The 25,219-nt window shown below is 48.7% G+C and overlaps 1 protein-coding gene across 6 annotated transcripts in view; it reads right to left on the reverse strand.

Moving 5' to 3' along the window:
• Window positions 1-25,219, reverse strand: part of EVC2 (EvC ciliary complex subunit 2) — a 142,298-nt gene that overhangs the window by 33,853 nt on the left and 83,226 nt on the right. For all 6 annotated transcript variants that reach the window (XM_029235123.1, XM_029235126.1, XM_029235128.1 and 3 more), the window contains 4 exons: window positions 22,722-22,881; window positions 17,654-18,108; window positions 11,506-11,710; window positions 7,832-7,954 (listed from right to left, as the gene is read on the reverse strand). In XM_029235123.1, the coding sequence (XP_029090956.1) occupies window positions 7,832-7,954; window positions 11,506-11,710; window positions 17,654-18,108; window positions 22,722-22,881 (943 nt within the window). The remainder of the gene's footprint in view (window positions 1-7,831; window positions 7,955-11,505; window positions 11,711-17,653; window positions 18,109-22,721; window positions 22,882-25,219) is intronic.

Here is a 25,219-nt window from a genome sequence, read left to right on the forward strand (position 1 = left end):
CTACTTACAGCTTAGAGCCTCCAAGTAGCATTTAAGTACTCCACTCTTTTTTTTTTTTTTTTTTGCTGTACGCGGGCCTCTCACTGTTGGGGCCTCTCACTGTTGCGTCCTCTCCCGTTGTGGAGCACAGGCTCCGGACGCGCAGGCTCAGCGGCCATGGCTCACGGGCCCAGCCGCTCCGCGGCATGTGGGATCTTCCCGGACTGGGACACGAACCCGTGACCCCTTCATCGGCAGGCGGACTCTCAACCACTGTGCCACCAGGGAAGCTCAAGTACTCCACTCTTAAATATGAGCAGACCACCAAGGATGGCCACATACCTGGGAAAGCCTCTAATGAACGCAGAGGTGATAATAAATATGCAGGAATTTTTTTGAAAAACTTAATGTTCTCAGAGAGATACAAGAGTTATAGTAGCCTTAAAACAACAAGACAATGTCATTTCGTAGAGAGCATTCAGAGAGAAAAAACTCTTGAAAAATTAGAAATTAAAAATATAAGTGGGCTGCTTTAGGAGCAGTGGGAAGCTATGAAACTTCCCTTAGGAACTCTGCTCAATATTCTGTAATAACCTAAATGGGAAAATAATTCGAAAAAGAATAGATATGTATATGTATAACTGAATCACTTTGCTGTACACCTGAAACTAACACAACATTGTTAATCAACTATGCTCCAATATAAGATAAAAATTTTTAAAAAAGAAAGAAACTTTCCTTAAAATGGTGTTTCAGGGAGATGACTTTGACAGAGTCTGACTCAAGGGATAAAACAGGGGCAAGAGTAGACATGAAGAGAACCATCTGGAGGCTTTCCCAGTCTTGGTAGGTGGATGAATGGATTTTCTAGCCTCTTCCTAAAATGCATTCCCTTCCAATATGCCTTCTTTTCTAAGCTTTATAAAGACCTGTACCATCAGTTTTCTCTCTTGTCATGTCATCTGAAAATGAGCACATTATTCTCATGCTTAAGCTCTAGTCACTTCTGAAATGACAGGTGTGTGAAGAGCTGTTCCTGACAGAAGCGCCAGCCACCTCTGCATAATTGCCAAGGCTGCTGCAGAAACGCACTAGGATGCACGGTTGATTGCAGTGCAAAAGTTCCACTCCTGATGGAGGGATTGCTAATGAAGTATGCAAGCATGGCATATCATGAAACCTAGAAATAGTGAATGAATAATGGATGGGTGAACGGTTATGTGGTAGACACACCACCCAGATGGAAGCAACATCATTAAAATAGTACCAGAAATCGTGGGTGAGCAGAAAATATGGTCATGTCACTTTCATTTATATTTAAGTGTTCCTAGAGAAAATTTATGAGAAATTTATATATACTTTGTGAAAAACCAGCAAGAGAATGCACCAAAGATGAACTGAAATATTGCCTTCGTTTCTGGATCCATCAATTAAAATTCTGCTAACAGAACACAGAGGTGGGCATCAAGAGACTGGAACTTTATCCTTGCTGAAGTGTCTGGCCTCAAGGCCCCTCAGTCCCCAGAAACCAATCCAGCTCTTGACAGGGGCTGGGATTGCAACCTTAACCTCCATCTCACACTGACAAGTAGAAGGAAAAGAACAGGTTAGACTAAGACACGGCCCCCAACCCCTAGAACCAATGAGAGCAGAGGTCAGGAGAGGAGGACTGGCCAACAGAGACTGACTTCTAGAACTACTAATGAATATATCCTGAGAGATACTCTCTACGAAGTGCCTAAATCTTGTCAATTTTCCCTCAAAAGGTCTGAGCTTCTCAGTGTAGCTGTCAGGACTCTCATGACCTGGGTCCTCCCTGCCTCTACTGCTCCTGTCTCCATATCTAACAGAAAATACTCAGCCTTTTTGAGGACAAATAAAGCCACAAGGTAAGCCTCAATAAATTCCAAAGACTTGTTATCATATACACTTTGTTCTCTATCTAAAACATACTAAAAGTAGAAATCAATAACAGAAGGATAAGTTTGTTTTCTTTTTAAGGATCTGTTAGAAGTAAAAATCAATCAAAAAAGGATAGGTTAGAAAGTTCTGCTTCTGGCCATGATACGGGAACAGGGAACAAATTTACTCTGTAACCAGATTTGCTTTCCCACAGCTAGAAAACTAGACAAACCACATGATGCAATGGTTTTCAGACACTGGACAACAGGCAGCACAGAACTGGGATACTTGAGAAAAAGGAAATAGACAAGGTGAGCCCCACGGTTGCCCCAGCTTACAGCCTGAATGCAGTTCCTAGTACACAAAAGGATGTGTTGGGGAACCCAGGGAGAGACCAGCAGGCTCAGTACTTTCAGAAAACAAAAGCAGAGTTTGGGAGGCCCCTGTGCCTAGAATTTGTGGGGCAGAGTCCTAAAGAGGAGGGAGCTGCTGAGAGAGGGAGAGAGAGAGAGAGAGAGAGAGATCCAGAGATTTGCAAGGGGCTTTGGCTGAATACTGTGCATGTTTGAAAAAAACCCAGATAACAAACCAATGCCAGGCCAGGGAAAGAACCACCAGAAATAATAGGCAGAACCATTGCTGGAGCTCACACAGAGCTGGGAAGAGCTTGTGTTCCCACGACCCAGAGTGAAAAGACCCCACGACACACAAGGTATCAGGTAGAGTCCTCAGAAGTGTGTTGCCGCAGCAGCAGGGATACATTAGTCCTCGACTAAAGGCAGCTCTTGACCCAACCTAACAAAGCTTAAAAGCAAGCCTTGAGGTGAGCTGTGACAAAGCGAGAGAGAGGCATGGACATATATACACTACCCAACGTAAGGTAGATAGCTAGTGGGAAGCAGCCGCATAGCACAGGGAGATCACCTCAGTGCTTTGTGACCGCCTGGAGGGGTGGGATAGGGAGGGTGGGAGGGAGGGAGACGTAAGAGGGAAGAGATATGGGAACATATGTATATGTATAACTGATTCACTTTGCTATAAAGCAGAAACTAACACACCATTGTAAAGCAATTATACCCCAATAAAGATGTTAAAAAAAAAAGCAAGTCTTGAAAGGATAAAATTAATCCAAAAGAACATACCTACATGTCCAAACCCCACTATTAAAGAAAATACAAAATCCGGTACCCAACATGTAAAATCTACAATGCCTACCATCCAATCAAAGATTACCATGCATGCAAAGAAGAAGGAAACTATCCATAATCCAGGGAAAAATCAACCAATGGAAATGAGAGAGAGGATGGAATAAGCAGACAAGGACATTGAAACACTGCTAAGAAAAAGAAATGAGGCGTAAGAGTCAGAAAGGAGGCTACGAAGCTGTGATTATTTGTAGACATTACGACCAAATGCAAAAAATCAACAGACACATCCTCACGAGAATCTTAAGAGGCAGGTGTACCTATCATCCACACTTGAAAGATGAGTACGCTAGGGTATAGAGTGGTTAAGTGACTTGCTCAAGGTCACAGGGCTGTAAGTGACAGAGATAGGGACTTTGGACCCAGCAGTCTGGCTCCAGAGATAGAATAAGGGAGTCTGGAAAGACTTATAAAAATTAGCAACATTTCTTTACATCAGTATCAAATAAGCCCAAAACATAATTGAAAATAGGTAATAACTCACAATTGCAACTAAACCTATCATGTATCTGGGAATCATCAAAAAGAATACACAAGACCGTATGTATATGTATACCTTATCCATAAGGTGACCCTATGATTTATCGCCCAAATTGAGGGTAAAAGGAAGAGCTAACGGGAAGGGACATGGGGATGACAGGGGAGACTGGGACTGTCCCAAGCATATCGAGATGGATGTTCACCCTACTTAATGGAAACAAATATAAAATCTATTAAAGATCCTAAAAGAAGATCCACATAAAATAAGAAACATTCCACCTTTTTGGAGGGGAAGACAATTCTCAAATTAACCTGTAATTTTAGTTCAATCCAACAGAAATTTATCTTGGAACTTGATTAACTTATTCTAAAATGTACATGCCCTCCAGAGTCCTCCAGGTTGAAAATCATGCATCTGTGCATTTGTAAGGAGCCCATCAGAAGGACTGGGATGTCTGGAGTGTCACAGGTGCACAACAGCCACTCAGGATGGCTGCCTCTGACCGGAGCTGATAACCCATCAGCTGGACAGAAAAGGTGGGCAGGCAGGAAGTCCACTTTCATCCCTCTGCCTGTCTCTCTTTTCCTCCCTGAATCAGTCGTACAATTCTTTCTGAATGAGTCACATACCACTCATTCAAGGCGGAGCTCAGCATAGTCAGGTGGCTTCTATGTGAAAGCAGGAGGCGAACTTGTAAACGGTCGATGTACAAACTTGCTGCTCATCTAAAACCGTGAACATCTCAAGTGCAGGATCCTGCAACAGTGCCCGGCCCAGAGAACAGGCTACAAAATGTTCTAGAGGAGGAAGTGAAGGAGAATGAGGGAAAGGGGAAAGCTGAGCACGGCAAGGAAAAGGAAAGAGGTGGAAGAAAGGGAGGGGACGCGGGGAAGAGGACCAAACAGCCCTGCTGGGAGGCTGAAGCCTTCTCGCTGTCACTGCGGACCCAGCACCATGATGGAAAGGGCATGGGTGATGGAAGCAGACGTGCCTTGTGGGAGCCCCAGCTCAACCACTCACTGATGGCGTGACCTTGGGCAATTCTGCCGACCTCTCCAGATGGCAGAGTCCAGACCAGGGACATATCAACCTGGGGCTGAGGGCTGCAGATTCTCGTAAAGAAAGGGGGCACCTGGCAGGTGCTTCCAGCATGCTCTGCAACCCCAGCTGTGAAGCCACAGTCCCTTTGGGGACAGCATGCTGCCAGCCACGCAGGGGCTTAACAGTGGGTCTTGGGACAGTGGCCATTAGGTCCCTGCTCCATCTCGATAGCTACATGAGCTAGGAAGGGGTTCCCAGTCCCGAAGCACAGTCAAACAACTGTCAGCTGCTGGCACCCCCCAGGGGCTGTCATTTCTGTGCAATCACCCTGCAAATAAAAAATCTGAACAATTGCCACGGATGCTAAGAGATGCAGTCGACCGACTTCAGGAGGAACATCAAAGCCGCTGACTGGGGAGTGCCTATTTTATTGGCACTTGCCACAGTGAGATAGCCATTTGTGAAGATGGCCTGTCATGAAAAGGTCACAGCTGACAAATGACTCTTGGCTGCCTTTCTCCATGAGGCCGGGATTAGGTAGCCTATGTGTTGCTCCATTATTGGGGAAATGGGCACTGGAGCCCACTCCAAAGTTAAAAAGCACCTTCCAATCCATTTGTTCCTCACAAATCCGGTGACTAGTGGGTTATCATTGTCTCAATCCTGATTTTACAGATGTGGGAGCCAAGGCACGTTCATCCAACATTACACAACCGTGGGAAATAACTATGTTCCGTGAGAATATTCCCTGTCAAAGACGAAGAAGAGATAGAGCTTTAGCTTGAAGTGCTGGATCCACCACCGCCTGGCTGCAGAAACCTGGATGAACTCACTGTGGAGACTCAGTTTCCACATCTGTAAAATAGGGATATGGACCATTCCTACTTCTTAAGGAAGTCGGGAGGGGTAAAGCACATAATAGAATGAAAGAGACAGGCTAGAATGGCGGAAGCATGTGAGGTCAGGTGAACTCACGGTGGGTGGGCTGCTGAGTTCGGCTCAGGAAACCTCGGGACCTTCTCAACCCATCCTTCATCCTGTCCCTCTCCTCCTTCTACAGCGCTGGTGAGACTCAGCCCATCTTCCCAGACAGGCACTTGAGACCCTCCACCCCGGGTCTGTTCCCCCATCCCCTCGGGAGACCCAGCACCTCAGCAAAGCAGCCTTTTCACGGGGCTGCAGACTCTCTGGGCTCCCCTGAACCTGCATTGTGTCCTTGGCCACGGCTCAGGCCACCCATTCCTTCCACCAAATCAAATCCCCACTTTTCCTTCTCTGACAATATCTACCTTAAGTGTGACAATGGGTCACAAACCAGCGTGCATTGGAGGAAACGCCCTGCCCCACCCCCCATGCAGCTAGTTCCTCCATGTAGTCCCTGCCTCACTCCACCCCTCTCCTCGTCCCCTCCGGGGTGAACTGGGAATCCACCCCACCGGGCAGGCTTGGCTCAGCTCTGCTCGGGGAGCCCCACTTCTGCTCCTCCAGGTAGGCTGCTGCCAGGAACCCCCCAGGGACACCTGTGATCGTGTGACTGAGTCTGTTTAATTCTGGGATGTTTAGCAAGCCCATCTGGCTCTCATGCTAATTCCTATCTTCTGAGCTAGCCTTTAACAGTAAGACAGATGATATTTCCACCTGTACCTGCCTTAGTCTTTGTCTTGTGTCTCAATTTTATATAGAACACAAGTGGGAATAGGGTGCTACTTCTTGTGTCCCTTAAGACATCAACAACCTGTACACACCTGGAAGGAGCCATGACCTTGCCTGGAGCAGGTTCTATGGCTCTTTGCTGGATTACGCATTTGTGTTCTGAGAAATACACTTACATTAAAAAAAAAAAATTAAAATAACTAGGTAAAGGACCCGAGGGACAGAAGGTAGGACCAAAACCAGCAGCTCTAGAATATGGTCTGTACATCCACTCACTGACAGTCCTCTGGGAGTCTGCCCTTTGCTGGGGAAGGCAGCGGGCCCCCGGCAGTGACAACACGGTTTCGACTCTTAAATGTCACCTCCTCAGAGACACCTCACCTGACTCTCCCACCTACAGTGGATCCCACTTCCCCCTCGCCATGCCCCCACCCCGTCACTATCACACCATCTTATTCATTTCTTTATCGGCACTGATCATCATGATCTATCATTTTAAGTGCTCTTTGTCTAGAATGTGCATTTCTGAGAGCTGGGACCACCCCAGCGGTCGTGAACACGATGCCTGGGACATTGCTGCCTCCTCAGCATCCCAGAGGAATGAAGGAACAGCGTGAGATATGCTAGGACGGGAAAGGAAGTTGGCAGGGGGAGGGGTAAGTGGGAGAATTGGGTGTTCCGGGAAGGCTTCTTGGAAGAGGGGGCACCTGAGGACAGAGGCTGTGCCTTAGGACAGCTGAGGACAAAGTCCACTTGTTCAGGTAAAAAGAGGTGGAAAGGTAAATCCAAGAAGAGGGAAGGACACGGGTAAGCAGCACGTGGTCATACGCAGTACACGCAGAAACAGAAGTGTAACAAAAGGGGGCTGGTGAGGGAGGCTGGGTTGCTTGTGGGGCACAAAGGAGGGTGTGCAAGATAAATGCGGAGATAGAAGTGAAGCAGCACAAGTGAACCCCTCAGCACAGAGCCAGGCACAAGGATGGTGGCAACCACAGGCCACGGAGGCAGCACCAGAGATGAGGCCAGAAGAATGGACCAGAGAGAGACCTCCTGGGGGAGAAGTGGAGGAAGAGGGTTCCAGGCAGAAGGACCAGGTGAAAAGGGGTGGGGGTGGGGGTGGGGCGGGTCCCACCTGCAGGAACACAATGTAAAAACCAGGTGCTGTGGGGAGGAGGAAGGGGAATGTGGGGCGAAGTGAAAGAGTGGCATGGACATATATACACTACCAAATGCAAAATAGATAGCTAGTGGGAAGCAGCCGTATAGCACAGGGAGATCAGCTCGGTGCTGTGTGACCACCTAGAGGGGTGGGGTAGGGAGGGTGGGAGGGAGATGCAAGAGGGAGGAGATATGGGGATATATGTATATGTATAGCTGATTCACTTTGTTATACAGCAGAAACTAACACACCATTGTAAAGCAATTATACTCCAATAAAGATGGTAAAAAGAAAAAAACAGGTGCTGGGTGGAGATGGACAGTCACAGCCCCCAAGGGCTCTGTGTGCCCTTAAACTGGGCGGCTGCCAGCCCTGCCATGTGCTATGAGGAGTGACAGATCGAACACTGACCTTTTCAACCAGGTCTTCGGGGGCCTGTTCCTCAAAGAGCTGAATTTTATCTTCAGTGCACTTCTTCAAAAGGTCTGTCTTGCTTTTGCTCTTGGAGCGTGGCTTCCTTGCCTTGGACTGTGGCTGGAGAGAGGGGAGAAAACATGGGCGAGAAAGTGATCACCAGTAGGTTGGTGCAGCCCCTGGTGTCCCCAAGCCCGGAGAGGCTCCTGCAGCTCTTGGCACCGCACAGCTGTCTTAGCCAGAGAGGGGAGGAGAGATGAACACTCTCCTGGAATGGACTCCGTTCATGGGCCTTCGGTCTTGGCATACTTTGGGAGCTTGTCCCCCCAAAGGGAGGCGAGGGATGCTCGTGGGCAGAGCTGGAGCTTTGCAGTCAGACAGATAGTGGCCCCACCTGTATCCACCTCCTCTCCAGCGGGGGACCTCAACCCGTCAGCCTCTGTGAGCAGGCACAGGACGGAAGAGGCCCTTGTCCTTAGGAAGCTTACAAAACAGCAGAGGAAAAAATCAGTGAACATGAAAACAAATAACCGACCAAGACACTCTCAGAAGGTTGGTGAGCGCCGTGGAGACAAGCAGACGGATATTCTCTTACATTAGGCGGATGGGGACACGTCTGCAGGGGTGAACAGCTGCTGAGGACATCCGTATGCGTGCGTTCAAGGAGGCGTTGTGCGTGGGCTTTAACACATACCATCCTCCTAGAATAACAGTCTGCACAACCTACACACACACACCAGCTTCTCACAAATGTAAAGAAGTGACATTGCAGCTGAGCCCTGCATGACAAGGTGTCAGGAGTGTGAAAATGTGGGAATAGAAGGTTCCAGACCCCGAAGACCTGAAGCCCAGAGCAAGGGTGAGAGGAGTCGAAGAAGAGGTTGTGTGGGACTTCCCTAGTGGTCCAGTGGTAAAGAATCTGCCTTCCAACACAGGGGACCCAGATTCGATCCCTGGTCAGGGAAGTAAGATCCCACATGTGGCGGGGCAACGAAGCCTGCGTAACACAACTACTGAGCTCGCACGCCTCAGTGAGAGAGTCCATGTACTGCAAAAACTATAGAGCCCACGTATGCACTCTGGAGCCTGCCTGGAGCCCGCACGCCACAAAGAGAAGCCCGTGCTTCCATAACGAAGACCCAACAAAGCCAGAGAAAAAAAAAGAGAAAGAAAAGAAATAAATAATTAAAAAAGAGAAGAGGTTGTGGGTGCTCAGTAAATTGATATTCAGCGAATGAATGAATGAGTGTAGTACACTCTCTGAGCCTCAGTTTCCAGACCTGTAAAATGGAGCTAATAATACCTACCTCATAGGATTACTGCAAGCACATAACACAATGGAACATAAATATAACATAATCTAACATAATAAACAGAAAAATATAACAATACAGCATACTGTAACACAAAAGGATAGAACATAACAACATGCTATAACAGAATGTAGCATAAATGAGAATATAACAATAGGACATGACATAACATAGCAAAACAAAACACCATGCAGTACGGCATGATGTAGCATGACCAACACAGCACACGCCACATCCAAGATGCTTGGTGCAGTACGTGGCTGGTGGTCACTCCCCATGAGGGCCAGTCCTCCTCCCTTCCCGGCTCACATACCCACCCTTCCTCCACTCTTTCACTGTCATGATCTACCAGAGCCTGCTCTAGACCTGGACTCAGGCCTGCCCACCAGACTCTGACACGGCGCCTATGGCCGTGGTGATAATGCAAGAGAAGACCCCCATGTCCTCAGGGCCTGCCCCAGCGCACTCAGAGGGAGCAAGCACGTACACAGCAATTCACTGAGTTCAGAGACCCCCATTTGACAGAGGAGGAGACTGAGGCCAGAACAGAATCGGTGGCCTCAGCCACATCATGGGAGCCCTAAGAACTAGATGGTGAGCTTCCTGACTCCTGCACCCAATGTCTTTAAAAACTCGGACTGGGCTCAGCTAATCCCATGAGTGAACTATAGTTTTTATCTCCTGATCTAATGGTGATAATACCAAAAAGAGGAAATTGGGGGTCAACCCCTCTTAGGAACAGAGCTAGGCTGGTGGGTAAGACCCTGAAGCCCAGAGCAAGGACTGGCACTGGAAGCGGGGGAAGCCAGAGTAGGGCGGGGGTGGGGCAGATCGTGTGCATCCCTCCCAGCCCCACGCACAGTGATGTCAAGTCGGTAGCCTGAAAGTGGCCTTGGAAGGAGTATTTACACCAGGGAAATAGGCAAATGCTACAAATCAGGAACTCTGAACTCCCAATGAGAGTCAGTTTACCAGCACGTGACTGATCAGGGGTCAGACCACAGGGGGTCTTGAGATCATGGTAGAACTTATAGCTGGGCAGAGAGCACCAAGGATGTGCCTGAATTTTGTTTTCTTCTCAAGGAGAAGCAGTAGGTTTAAAGTCAGAAAGCACCAGCTCCAAGACGAGTCCTTCTACTTCCTCCTACGTTGGTCAATCACTTTTCCTCTGCTGGTTGGTGCTTTCATCTGTACAATGGGGACAAAATATCTACCTCCTGGCCCTGCTGTGAACCACCGATGAGCTACTGGAAGTGTAAGTGATTCGAAATGTTTTCAATCTCAACATAATACCAACTCAAGGGAAGTCCCTGCATTCTGCCCACATCCGGTGGTTGGTTGGTTCAGTCAATAAAATTTATTGCGCACCTATTACGCACCAGGCACCTCCTAGGTGCTGGGATGGAGTGGTGAACGGGTACTACAAACAGGGAGCTTGCTGTCAGTGGGAGCACAGACCGTGAGTAAGTCGAGAAACCAGGGCATTGCAGATAGCAATCAACTCTCTGAAGACGCGGGAACGCAGCATGTGATAAAGGATGCCTGGGAAAGTGGTGATCTTGGATCGTGCTCAGGGAAGACCACTGTGCAGGTGACACATTTGAACTGAGATGTGAAGAGACCATAAAGAGCTGGCCCTGTGATGTTCTTGGCAGAGGAAACAGCAAGTCCAAAGGCCTTGTCTCAGGTGGGATTCCCCAGAGGCAGAGCCAGAGGCAGGGACTGGGGTGCACGCAGTTTCCGGAGAGAGAGCCTCTGAGCAAGGCGTAGGGGGTGAGGGAACCAGGACAGGAGGGGGAAAGGGCCATGCATGGTGGAGGTCTCAGGTAGCGTCTGGCCTTGACTGGTCCATAAGGGGCTCCAGAGTAAACCCTGCACCCAAGAGTTGCCTCGTCTGTGGCCCATAACACGTGCTCACCACAGGCATCTGTCAATCATCACCCTCCAAGGCCCAGGGTGAGAGATGCCCTTTTCCACCTGAGCTGAGCATCCTCCTTGTGCCACTTACAGAAGTACTCTGAGTGGGTCACTGGCTGTGGCCAAGGGAGGGGGCAGGAGGAAGAGTCACCTTTCAGGGCAGGTGGCTCCCATCGCTGAGGGGAATGCTCAGGAGAGGGGCGCAGCTGTGAGCCGTGAGTGGCAGAGACTCAGGGCCACTGGTGGACAGTGCAAAGTCCAGGTACCAGTGTGTCCACTACAGAACTTAAGGTGCTTCCAGGAACAGCTGATGCCAACAGGGCCCGAGAGGAGAGGGTGGGAGATGAGCTGAGGGTGGGTGGCGGAGCGAGATCCTACAGTATCAACCGCCGGAGGAGGCCCTGCTTCTGCACCCACGAGGCCCCGAGATGCCCATCCTACCTGCAGCTCAGGGGCGGCCAGCGCCTGGTCCAATTTCAGGAACTCTGCTTCTCGCCATGCGGTTTGAAATTGCTGCAGCAGGACTCGGGCCCGGATTTTGGGAAGGGCCAAGCTCCTGTCCATCTGAGCGAAGCAGCCGTGAACTTCCTGCCTCATCCCGAGCAGCTCCTCTTCGGACAGGGAGAAGGCAGAGGACCAGAGCTTTCTGGAAAAGCAAGAACAGTGATATGTTTTAGTGGAGAGAAGACAGTGCGGGTTGTGCTGGGGGGAAAGTGTAAATTCAAAGCTCAAACTCCACTAGTCAAATCCACGTCTGGAAAAAAAACGCCATCTCCTTAATCGGGCATTCATTCCACAAGGATTTCTTGAGCATCTAATGTGTGTCATGATGGACACAACATCATATTGGGACTAGGAATTCAGAGTTGAATGAGACAAGCCTGTGAGCAGGCAACAGGCGTCCCGGCGCTCACGACCCTGAAGAGAACCTGTCTCCGTTTAGAACAGACATGAAGACAAAGAACTGTCCACCGAGCCTGGCCAGCAGCAGACTGTAAGTAGGGACCAGCAGCCCGGAGGAGAGATGCCCAACTCGGCAGGTCATGGGGAAGGGGGGCCTTGTGCTGGGTCTTTCTAGCATGATGAGTGACAGCTCTCATTTAGGGAAAACCTATTCCGTGCTGGAAACCACGCAGAGTGATTTACCGTTAGGGGCTGACTGTGTCCTCCCAAAAGATATGTTCAAGTCCTAACCCCTGGTACCTCTGAATGTGATCATATTTGGAAATAGGGTCTTTGCAGAGGCAGTTTAGAAGTAAGTTAAGATGGGGTCATGTTGCAATAGGGTGGACCCTTAACCCAATATGACTGGTGTCCTTCAAAGAAGAGAAGACACACACACAAGAAGGCCGTGTGATGATGGGTCTACGAGCCAACAAACGCTGAGGACTGTAGCAACAGCAGAAGCTCAGAGAAAGGCGGGGATCAGATTCTCCCCTGGAACCTTCAGACAGAGCATGACCCTGCCAACACCTGGATTTGGACTTCTGGCCTCCAGAACTGGGAGACAATACATTTTTGTTGTTTTAAAGCCCCTGGTCTGTGGTGCTTTATTATGCCAGCCCCAGGAAACATTTACCTGCATCCTCACTGATCCTTTGGCAACTCAATCCTCAATTTACAAATGAGGAAATTTTTTTTTTTTGGTACGCGGGCCTCTCACTGTTGTGGCCTCTCCCGTTGCGGAGCACAGGCTCCGGACGCGCAGGCTCAGCGGCCATGGCTCACAGGCCCAGCCGCTCCGCGGCATGTGGGATCTTCCTGGACCGGGGCACGAACCCGTGTCCCCTGCATCGGCAGGCGGACTCTCAACCACTGCGCCACCAGGGAAGCCCACAAATGAGGAAATTAAGGAATGTCTCCCTCTTCCTCCCAGGCAAGGCCTACAGCCACTCTACAGGGGAGAACGGCCACAGGCTCTCTTTCCCACCTCTGGGGATCCAGTCTGGCCAACGAGATGGAAGAGGAGGTCGGCTGGGACTTCTGGACAGAATGTCCTCCCTGACCCAGGAGACAGCATCTGGAGGGAGGCCATCTCTTCTGTCCTGCTTTGGGCAATGTGTGTCTGTTCACTGATCACTCAAAAAATCTTCATGTGGGCCTGTGGGACTTCAGCTCACCTAGAAAGTTCTCTCGTGGAAGCAGAATAAGACCGAAAGGGCTGACTTGGGCCCCCAGACAGAAGCGGTCTAAAGGCCCCAAGCCCATGTCTTGGGTTCCCTGGGACTCACCAATTTTTCTGAAGCACTTTTGGAAACTGCAGCTGTTCCTTTGTACCTTCCCTCATGGAGAATCTTTGCCCCACGTGTTTGCTGCTTACGTGGACTCCAAGGTGAAAGCAACTCTGAAATGAATCTGAGTTTTTATTCTTGCCCATCTTCAAACCAGATTGGCCCAGGGTGGTCTGGCTTTAATCCTCCACTAGGTAGGCACCAAGATAATACAGAAATATAGGAGATAGGGTCTTTGCCCTGAAGGAATTTAAAATCCAGGCAGGAGTTTAGCAAAAAGGTCTGAAAGACACTTTCCCTGGCAAAATATGCATCCTTATTAATTCTTATTTTATAGGACCAGGTTTACAGCAACTCTCTCTTGCCTGAAATTGAGAAGCTTATAAAAATATGTTTCAAAACTATTGTGCAAAGCCATTTCTACTTAATGCCTCAGAAATAAAGGCTACAACCTTTTAGGGTCTTAAATAAGCAAAGTATATAAGCAGACTCAGATTGTGTGTATTGTTAGTTGACCCCCTTTAACCCTTAGGAAAATCATAAAGAGTTTTCTGATACCAAAGTGAGATCTCTCTTTTCCTGTTGAACGACTCAATCGGCGGCCGCTTTAATAATACTCCCTGCAAAATGGAACCACATGAATCAAAGAAGATGACCATCCAATAATGGGAATGTCACGTCCAATCCACACACTTTGAAGAGCCCAAAGCAGGCTGGATGGAGCAAAGAGACTTTGGTCGAACGTAGATTGAGCTGAATAATTACTGCTGAGAACAATTTGTGGGAATAAGAAGTGGCATTTAAGGATCTGATTTGTATGGGCTTGGAGAAGACAGCATCTTGTTTGTTCAAGAAAACAAAAACGAACAAAGATTGCGAACTAAACAAGGACAGAACCATAAAGAAAGAGAGATGAGAAGGAGGGGAGAGGTCACTTCATCTAAACCAAGACAATCTCACCCTCTGCAAACACCTGGGACCTCTCCTCCCCGGCAGCAAGGTCAGTCCCTGGGAATGAGCACTTAAGGAGGAGGCACTGCATCCTTGAGGCCAGGAAGACCTTGTTCCATGGGATGTCACTGCCACCAAGGAAGGATGGACACTGCAGAACGATGCTCTGCTATTTGGTATCCCTGAAAGGGTTCAAGGAGAGCTCAGGCCTCGGTGCAGATGGGGAGGACCACCGACGTCCAGCGAGCAGCATGCAGGATCAGTAGAGGAGGGGGACAGAGGGACCGAGCAGACAGACTGAGAAGGACGCCTTCCCCTACCCTCCCCCAACGCCCACCCCCAACACCCCCTCCACAATCCTAGGTCGATGCAACCTTTTCTAATCAAAAGGGCTTCAATTCAATTCAGAACTGAAATTGTGGCTAAGATCCAAACTGAACTGTGGAGTGGCCATACCGAGGAAAGAATAGTCAAAGGGCTTTGGTTTTGTTTATTCGCTTCAATAGTGTTTTCTGGGTTGGTTGGTTCCTTTAAGGAATATTGATGGGTGGGTCCGTTGGTTAAAAGGAAAAGAGCGCTATGTTATAGCCAAACGGGCACAGTTACGCCCTTATGTGCAAACAGTCTACACTACTCTAAATAAACAGACTGGGAAGATGGCGGTTACTGTTTATCTTCACTGCGCTGCTGTTGCTGGGGGTTTTGATTCTGTCTTTCATGCGGTGAGACTGATCTCCCCTCTTCACACCCGGACAAGGACCCACCCAGCTGTTCCACCACCTAGTCTTGCCCCGCCTCAGCAAGGCAACAGTAGGCAGTGTCGCCTTGTCTCTGGCTCCCAGTACCAGGTCAGTGGCCGGCGCCCAACATGTACCTTCTTCAGAGCTTGGTAAGGATCCTAATCCTCCATATGGTTACCTGGTTAATTACGCCTGCTTTGTGTATCACAATCATCTATTTATGTGTCTGTCTTCCTCCTGATAATCTGAGTTCTTCCAGCACAGGAATGATGGTGGTGATGATAGCAGCTACCTCTTTTCATCCACTTATCGCAGACCAAGGGTTGTGTTAAAAGACTGACATAGGGCTTCCCTGGTGGCGCAGTGGTTGAGAGTCCGCCTGCCGATGCAGGGGACGCGGGTTCGTGCCCCGGTCCGGGAAGATCCCACATGCCGTGGAGCGGCTGGGCCCGTGAGCCATGGCCGCTGAGCCTGTGCGTCCGGAGCCTGTGCTCTGCAACGGGAGAGGCCACAGCAGTGAGAGGCCCGCGTACCGCAAAAAAAAAAAAAAAAAAAAAAAAGACTGACATATACTTGCTCATGTAATCCCTCATCAATGATGTGGAGTTGGCGCTTTGCCAGATGTGGTTGATGGCCCTTCCTTGCCTCTTATCAGCTCAGCTTTTGTTTAGATGGGTTACTCTCCAACAATGCTGGGGATAGGAACACCCCTCACAGCCCCAGAGAGGGAATCCCAGGTGATCTGAGGCAGGAATTGGCAAACTATGGCCTGCAGACCAAATCTAGCCCACTGCCTGTTTTTGTCAATAACGTTCTACTGGAACACAGTTACGTTCACTTACGGATTGTCTGTAGCTGCTTTCACGCTACCAGGGCAGAGCTGAATAGTTGCAACAGAAACCACGTAGCCCTCAGAGACTCAAATATTTACTACCTGGCAATTTATAGAAAAAGTCTGCTGCCCTCTGGTCTAAGACAGTCATGGCCATTTCACTCCTTGCCGGTGAATGGTTTAGGCATGGGCTGGTGATGTAGTCCTGCCCAGTGGAATCGGAAGAATCAGTGCCTCACATGTTAAAAAGAGATGACAGGGCTTCCCTGGTGGCGCGGTGGTTGAGAGTCCGCCTGCCGATGCAGGGGACACGGGTTCGTGACCCGGTCCGGGAAGATCCCGCATGCCGCGGAGCGGCTGGGCCCGTGAGCCATGGCCACTGAGCCTGCACGTCCGGAGCCTGTGCTCCGCAACGGGAGAGGCCCCAACAATGAGAGGCCCGCGTACCGCAAAAAAAAAAAAGAAAAGAGAGATGATGTATGTGACACCTAGAGCTGCAGCAGCCATCCTGAAACCATGTGGGGCTGAGCCCAAAGACCAAAGCAGCACACTGAGTATAGTGGAGCAGAAGGATGTTGAGGGCTGGATCTTGATAGTATCATTGGGTCACGGAATCAAAACTAGAAAATTTACCCCCCGACTTCTTATAAAATGCTTTCTTCGCCTTCTAACAACCCAATAGTATCATGTGCTACTGAAAGCACCGTAAATGATTTATCATTGTCATCCCATTCTACAGACAAGAAAGATGAGGCTCAGAGAAGTTAAGTAACTTGCCTACACTCAGACAGCTGGTGGCAGTGCTGGGATTTAAACCCAGGTTTTTGGTCTACACTGCCCACATTTCATTCCTCTCTGTAGCCCCATGTGGGCCGTGTTCGAGGCTCCTCCAGTTTCCAATCTGACGTGCCAGCCCTAAACAGTTGCCAAAGCTTTGCTGGTGTCTATCACACAGCTGATGGCTCCTTTTGGGCCACACCAAATCTCAGTCTGCACAAAGAGCCGGCGAATGCTGCAGGGGAGTGAAGGACTGTCAACAGTGGCCCCTCTGGAATTTGATTTTAACTTGTCCTCATTGCTTCCATAGCTCTCCAGTGGCTTTAAAAACATTAGTGGTGCAAATTATCCATTATTTTATAATTATTACACCAGGATTGCTGGCGGGCAATGGCTTACAGCATCCTAGTCAGAAGTGGATGTCATTCCATGGTTCTTGAATTCAATGAATGAAGGGGCCCCATAAAGAGATGGTGCAGCGGGCCGTAAGGCCTGGAATGAAGGCCCACTACCATGTGCTCCCTGACATCTGCTGACACAGGGAGGGCCTCCTGTGGCTTAACTATAAGTTCCCCTCCCCATCCTGCTCCTGTGGACAAGCACCCCTCTTCACACAACACTTCTCATCAAGGGGACCAGGTGCAATTCCTGCTTACTCATGAGCAGTGGGTTTCAGTTCCCTGCCAGCCTGTAATTGTCCAAACAAGCCCATCACATCCTCCCACGGGAACCAGGGGGCACCTCACCCTCCTGTTGCTCTTGCGTTGGCCAAAAAATTTGTTTGTTTCCCCGCTCACATGAAAAACCCGAACTTTTTGGCCAACCCAAATACAAAGCCTGCCTCCCACGAGCCCTGGTTGTTTGCTCTGCAACCCTTGAGTGGCCCTGGGGGACATGCACTGCCCGTCTTCCCTGGGCTGTGGGTATAAGTAACTAATACACTGCTGTCCAGCGTCAGATGGCACGTGTCTGGCCATCCCCGTAACCAGGCGGTGGAATCCCTCCCCCACGAGTGGGAGGAGAGGAGGCGATGAAAACACACAGGGATTAAAACTCACGTGAAGATCAAGTGCTCCCAGTGTCTCAGCTCCGCCTGCTCCTCCGTGGAGGCCTCCAGAGCATCGTCCTTCAGTCTCTGCCTCACGCTCTGAATGCCCTCCTGGCCTCTGTCCCTCTCCTCACCCTCGAGCCGCTCGGCCCGGGCGGCCAGGTCCCTGCTGTGCTCCTCCAGGATCTGCTGCAGGAAGAGCCAGGGGACCCCGCGCTTGAGCAGCTCCTGGGTCATCACCGAGTTCTGCAGCCGCCGCAGCTGCTCTGTGGCTTTCTCGGACAGTGAGAGGGTCAGGGCCCTGAGCTCGTCCAGGGCAGCCTGGTCCAGGCGCTCCTGCAGCTCCTCCAGGGTGGCGCTGTGCTCGGCCACCAGGCTACGCCACTGGCCCATGTACTGGCGAGCATCCTCAGCCGCCCCGAAGGCTTCAGCGATGGACAGCCGCTCCCTCCGCTGCTCCTTGTGCTGGCAGGAGTTCCAGAACAGACAATTAACAGGGGGCGGGACTCGGTTGTACGGCTCTTGGGGAAAACACTCTGGTTGCAGGAAGCACCGAATGTCAACATCTCTTTCCCCAATCACCTCACATTCAGCAAATTATTCTTGAAAACAAAAAAAGTAACATAATTTAAAGACCAATGGAGATTGCCAAAGTAGCAGCAGAGGAGAACTGAACCACGAAATGGAAACTTTGAATAAATGCTTTGTTCTTCTAAAACCAACTAAGATTTTTATGCAAGTAGGCTAATAGGACAGAAATACTGCAAGAGCGTGTTCAGAACTGGAAGGACTCTTGATTTCTCCCCATAGTCAAGCCTTAGACAACAAGAGAGGAAATTTCTATTAAGGTTTTTATCTTCTTAACACATCCTCCCCAAAGGAGAAGAATGCGTAACCTGGTTGATCTTTAGTAAAATGTGACCACCTTTTTACTCATTTGTTTCAAAGAAGGATCCAGGACATCTTTCTTTCTCTTCCTTCACTCAGATATAATATTCTCTCTATTCTATCTTTTTTTTTTTTTTTAATTTTTTTATTCTCTCTCTCTTGCTCTCTTCTTCTGGACTAGACAAAATCTGCCTCTGTCTATGTTAATCACAGTATTCCAGAGGCAAGGGGTGGCAAATTTCATACTTCAAAGATTTATGGTGAGGATTTAAGCAAAAGGCTTAATCTGCCTCACCCAACTGAGCTTTTAGCAGTACCTCCTTTGTTTGAGGTTGCATCGTTTTTAAATGAATCAATAAAGTTGATCGTTGTTCCCCCCTCCCCCAAAAACAAAATTATTCTTTAGAAAATAACCCAAAATGTAGTGAAAACTTCATTTGTTCAACATTTATTGAACACGTATCTATTGAGTAGGTAAAACCCAAGAGGCAGACCACCTGGGCTCCTAACCTGGCTTCTCCACTTACAAGCTGAGCCACCCAAAACGAGTGTCTGGCCCTGTCTGGGCCTCTACTGCCTAATCTGTAAAATGGGGATAATAATGGGATCTACTTCACAGAGTAGGTGTGAGGATGCAATGAGTTGCTGAAGACATGTGTAGCTCTTAGAGGAGGGCCTGGTGCAGAATTGGCATCAATGAATGTCTGCTATTATTATTACCAAGTCCCAGGCACATAGGAACTGAAAATTGAGATATCCTAAGAGAAAACCCCCCTGAGATCCATGAGAGACAATTTAAATGAGGAGGTCACAGAAGGCCTTTTAAAGAAGGAGACCCAAATGGATAAACAACAAGGTCCTATTGTATAGCACGGGGAACTATATTCAATATCCTGTAGTAAAACATAATGGAAAAAAAAAACAACAACAAAGGCTAATCACCACCAAGAGTAATTATAGTAATAATATGCTACTAGTAATTTTTAAAAGTTAAAAAAATAAAGAAGGAGACCCGGGCTTCCCTGGTGGCGCAGTGGTTGGGAGTCTGCCTGCTAATGCAGGGGACACGGGTTCGAGCCCTGGTCTGGGAGGATCCCACATGCCGCGAAGCGACTGGGCCCGTGGGCCACAACTACTGAGGCTGCGTGTCTGGAGCCTGTGCTCTGCAACAAGAGAGGCCGCAATAGTGAGAGGCCCGTGCACTGTGATGAAGAGTGGCCCCCGCTTGCCACAACTAGAGAAAGCCCTCGCACAGAAACGAAGACCCAACACAGCAAAAATAAATAAATTGATTAATAAACTCCTACCCCCAACATCTTCTTCTTTAAAAAAAAAAAAAAAAAAAAAGGTCATATCTCAGTTGGGTTAAGATGGGGGAAAGGATATTCCTGGGAGAAAGAGCAGTAGGCATAAAGGCCCTGTGCTGGGAAGCTGACATGCATAGAGATGTACATCACGGTATTATTAACAACAGTGCACCTGTGGACAGTCTGGGTTCTATTTTGTGCAAATATGTCTTGTTCATGGGTCCGGGTGACCAGAGGGTGTCAATTCCTTCCTTCTACAATACTGGCTGAGCACCTACAATGTGTCCTCAGAGCTGAGGATATGACACAAACCTTTGCCTTTGTGGAGCTATGTCCTCACTCTGTACCACTCACAAGATTTATCAACAGCAGCCGTAAGGAACAGGACTCATGGGAAACTGCTGAAATGTTCCAGACCCTAGCCTGGAACCCGGCCAGACCATCAGAGAAGTGTGTTCTTGGGCCTCATTGCTTTGATCCTTGAGCCAGTGGAGATGGATGAGGTGATGCTAAAGATGGGGTGGAGTTCAATGGTCCAGGTGAGAATGCCGGGCCCAACACTTGATAATAAAAGCAGAGTTTTTAATCAACCAAATTAAGTTATTGTTTCCCTTTCCCTCCCGAATGGCACCAGACCACCCCCTGTGTTATCCCATGTATCTAGTATCTCCTCTGAATCTGTCCTTGTTCCCATGCTCAGGACATGCTCTCATCCGTTTTGACCTGGTCAAGGTCTACAGCCTCCCATTGGTCCCACTGTAGACCTGCTCAAGGTCTACAGCCTGGGGCTCCTCCAACTCTATCTGCAGGCTGCTCACATGAGCTTCATAAATCCCAAATCTGATCTTCCTTCTGAAACTGAGCAGGACCTGTGGGGCTCCTGGGCATGGGAGCCTTTTGAACAGCTGCTAATCAGGGAAGGGAGGGGAGGCAGAGGCAAGGGAGGGGCAGCCAAGAAACAATAGTGCAGCCTTGGGGCAGGGTCCTGGTTCCGCCTCAAGGGATACACATAACAGTATCTTTGAGCTCTTTTACAAAACTAAAACCCCCAACAAATGGAAGATATTAGCATTCTTCATTCCAGAGAAGGTAATGACCTGCTCATCAGGAGACCACCTGAGGCCAGATTAAGGAACTGCGGCACTGCACACACCCTGATCCTTAGCAGCATCTCCACCCTTGAACCACTGCTACAAAACTCATCACCAAATCCTCCCAGGTTGGGACACACAGTTTTTCAGGGCACGAGCCCACTGCGTCCTTCTTTGCCTGACAAAGCAATAAAGCTATTCTTTTCTATTTCACCCAAAACTCTGTCTCCAAGATTTGATTCAGCACTGGTGCACAGAGGCCGAGTTTTGGGCATCACTTCTCCTCCTGAAAACGCTTCAATGCTCCCCACTGTCCTTGAATGAAGGTCAGCTGCCAGCCCGGCACACTGCCCTCATTGATGAGGTGCTGCTTCCCGGGTGTGCCTCCTCCAGCCCCCGCCCTCTGCCCTCCCAGCTCTCATGTTCTCGGAGCTCCAAGCACAGCGGGGCACCCTTGCCTGAGTGCTTCACCTTTGAACAAGACGCCTCCCCATCCCCTGCAGTGTCCTTCCTGCCTTGCTCGCATCAGATGCTCATTTGTCCCCCAGAACTCGGGTTCCCCAGGAGACGGTGACTTCCTCTCTGTGCTACCAGAGCATGTAGGGAGCACATGATGTCTTTCTGTGGTTGCCGGTTGGTCTCTCCCCTCTCGAGGTTCACAAACAGCTGAGTGGGTCAGTGTCAAGGACAAGGCTGAGGCTCTAAGTCAGACAGGCCTGGGCTCAATTCCACATCTGCCACTCACTAAACATGTGACCTTGACCTCATTACTTAATACTGTGATCTGAATGCTTGTCTTCCCCCAACATCCTATGTTGAAACCTAACATGGGACATGGTGGTGTTAGGAGAGGGGGCCTTGGGGAGGTGCTTAGGTCATGAGGGTGGAGCCCCCTGAATGGGATTAGTGCCCTTATAAAAGAGGCCCCACACTCACCCACCAAACTCCCTCCACCTTTCCACCCTTCTGACTTCTTCTACCAGCAAGAAGTCAGCTGTCTGCAACCAGAAGAGGGCCTTCACCAGAACCTGACCTTGTTGGCACCCTGATCTTGGACTTCCAGCCTCCAGAACTGTGAGATATAAATTGTGGTTCTTTATAAGCCACCCAGTCTGGTACTTTGTTATAGCAGCCCAAATAGACCACAACACTTAAGCCCTCTCAGCTTCAAAGTCTTCATTAAAAAAAGAGAAAACAGGGCTTCCCTGCTGGTGCAGTGGTTGAGAGTCCGCCTGCCGATGCAGGGGACACAGGTTCTTGCCCTGGTCCGGGAAGATCCCACATGCCGCGGAGCGGCTAGGCCCGTGAGCCATGGCCGCTGAGCCTGTGCGTCTGGAGCCTGTGCTCCGCAATGGGAGAGGCCACAACAGTGAGAGGCCCATGTACCACACACACACACAAAAAAAACAAAACAGAAAACAGTAGCATCTACCTCATAGGGTTAATGTAAGGATTAAATAAAATACATAATACACTTAGCACAGTGCCAATTAAACACTCCATAAATGTAGCACCCATCAGTCATTATTCACTGGAACCAGCACTCCTATTCTCTTGCCCTGGCAGACATTACTAACTTACTGCAACCCTCAGCTTTGCTAGGACCTGTAGAAATCTTGACACAGCATTCCAAAAAGTCACTACCAATCAACTGTAGATGGCACATCAGGATGCCTGCCCAGTTGCCCTTTGGATCCTAGCCCTCTGATGGCAGTGCCTGGCATGGAACCCGGCACTTGGTGGGTGTTCACAATGATTATGTAAAGAATCAAGAGGATAATTCCTTATATACCTTTTGCAGCATCTCTCGTCTTCTCTTAATTATTAATTTTTGGTGGAGTTTTTTCTTTTCCTGCTTTAAGTCATTGTCCAACTTCTGTTTTATAGAAAAGACTTCTGTCTGAGCCCGCTCCAAGAGCACCCGCATCTGATCTTCATCCAAGTAGCCTGCTCTAGATGAAAAAGATGCAGAGTTAGTTAACACACTCTCCAAACTCACCTGCAGCTTGGCTGTGCTGTGGCTGAATGTTTATCTCCATATTAGTTCAGTTTGAATCAGAGAAATCTCTACCCTCAGAAGGAGCAGGAGAACAGGCAGCTAAGACGTTACGAAAATGCAGGAAGGGTAAGGTCAGCTTTTTCAGAGATGTGCAGAGAAAGCTCACATCCCGAGTGAAATTACAATTGGGCAAGAGTTCTTGGAGACTGCAACATTCATGGGGACCACTGTGGAACAGATAGAATCTTCCAAGAGGAGATGGTAGATTAGGAAGTCCTAGTGACAGGAATGGCACAAGTAAAGTCCAAGAGGTAAAATGCAGGGAAAACTTGCTGTGAGGGTTAATTCTGTTTATCAACTTGACTGGCCAGGGTGCCCAGATTAAAGATCACTTCTGAGTGTGTCTGTGCAGGGGTTTCCAGGTGAGACTAACATGTGAATGGGTGGGCTCAGTAAAGCAGATGACCCTCCCCAATGTGGGTGGGCACCCAGTCCACTGAGGGCCTGAACAGAATAAAAGGTGGAGGAATAAGGAATTCACTTTTTTTTTCCTGCCTCACTGTTGAGCTGGGACATTTCATCTCATCTTCTCCTGCTCTAGGGCTGGGGTTCCCCTGGTTCTCAGGCCTCTGGACTGAATTACACCACTGGCTTTCCCGGGCCTCCAGCTTGCAGAGGGCAGATTTTGGGTCTTCTCAGCCTCCACAGTCACACGACACAATTCCTCATACATATCTTACTGGTTCTGTTTTTCTGTTGCTGCCACGATCACCACTACCATTCCCAGTCTGTCTGCATCCTTGGGCTGGGCCCCCTGCTTGGCATACAGTAGATTCACCATGGAAGCTTCCTGAAGGAATGAATAGGTGACTGAGCGAATGGTAGATATGCATTTCAGAAATGTAAGTCTGTGCCAACCTATTAAAATAGGATTTAAAAATCAGAGGTACAGAACACTTCCCTGGTAACTGCTCCCCACGGTATACCCAGCTGTTGGGTGCTTCCGTTCAAGGCAAGGAGCTGTTTCTTTCACTCGAGTGAAAATGAATCAGGAATGTCAAGTTAACTGCAGTGACAAATTCATTAGCATCTTTGGGTGGGAAGTGTTCACATAACTTGCACCTTACTGAATCCTCATTAAAGAGGACAAGAGAGGGCTTCCCTGGTGGCGCAGTGGTTGAGAGTCCGCCTGCCGATGCAGGGGACACGGGTTCGTGCCCTGGTCCGGGAGGGTCCCACATGCCGCGGAGTGGCTGGGCCCGTGAGCCACGGACGCTGAGCCTGCGCGTCCGGAGCCTGTGCTCCGCAACGGGAGAGGCCACAACAGTGAGAGGCCCGCGTACCGCAAAAAATAAAAATAAAAAATAAATAAAGAGAGCTGCCAAGTCCTAGTACAATTACTCAGGTAGTAGAACCAATTCATAAAAGCACGGCTTGTCCTAAGAAAGCCAGCCTTATCATCATGGCCCTACTCATTTTAAAGCTTGTAACCTACAAAGAATAAATTTCATTGTTGACAATTATGCGTCTCATAGACTAGCTGAGAAGGAACGCTGTCGAAGGGCTAGAGGCTGCCGTGAACAGCACCATTTACCTGGCTGCATGGTACCCCAGTGCTGCTGAGAAAAATTACTCAGAGTCCAAGATAAGCATCTGTGTATTTATACTTAATTCCAAAGGCCAAGACATGGAGGCAACCTAAATGTCCATTGACAGATGAATGAATGAAGAAGATGTGGCATATATATATATATATATATATATATATATATATATATGTAATGGGATATTACTCAGCCATAAAAAGGAATGAAATAATGCCATTTGCAGCAACATGGATGGACCTAGAGATTATCATACTAAGTGAAGTAAGTCAGACAGAGAAAGACAAATACCATATGATGTCACTTATATGTGGAAGCTAAAATATGATACAAATGAACTTATTTACAAAACAGACTCACAGACGTAGAAAACAAACTTACGGTTGCCAAAGGGGAAAGGCAGGGAGGGATAAATTAGGAGTTTGGGATTAGCAGATACACACTACTATATATAAAATAGATAACCAACAAGGACCTACTGTATAGCACAGGGAACTATACTGAATATTTTGTAATAACTTATAAGGGAAAAGAATCTGATAAAGAATAGATATATATATGTATGTATAACTGAATCACTGTGCTGTACACCTGAAACTAAGTCAACGATACTTCAATTAAAAAAAAATACAAAAATAAAAACAAACTCCCTCCCCCCCCAAAAAAAGAAAAACAAAGGTGAATGCA

The sequence above is a fragment of the Monodon monoceros genome, unplaced genomic scaffold (assembly GCF_005190385.1).
Source record: "Monodon monoceros isolate NGI ecotype Baffin Bay Population unplaced genomic scaffold, NGI_Narwhal_1 Super_Scaffold_20, whole genome shotgun sequence".
In the NCBI taxonomy this organism is placed as follows: Eukaryota; Metazoa; Chordata; class Mammalia; order Artiodactyla; family Monodontidae; genus Monodon; species Monodon monoceros.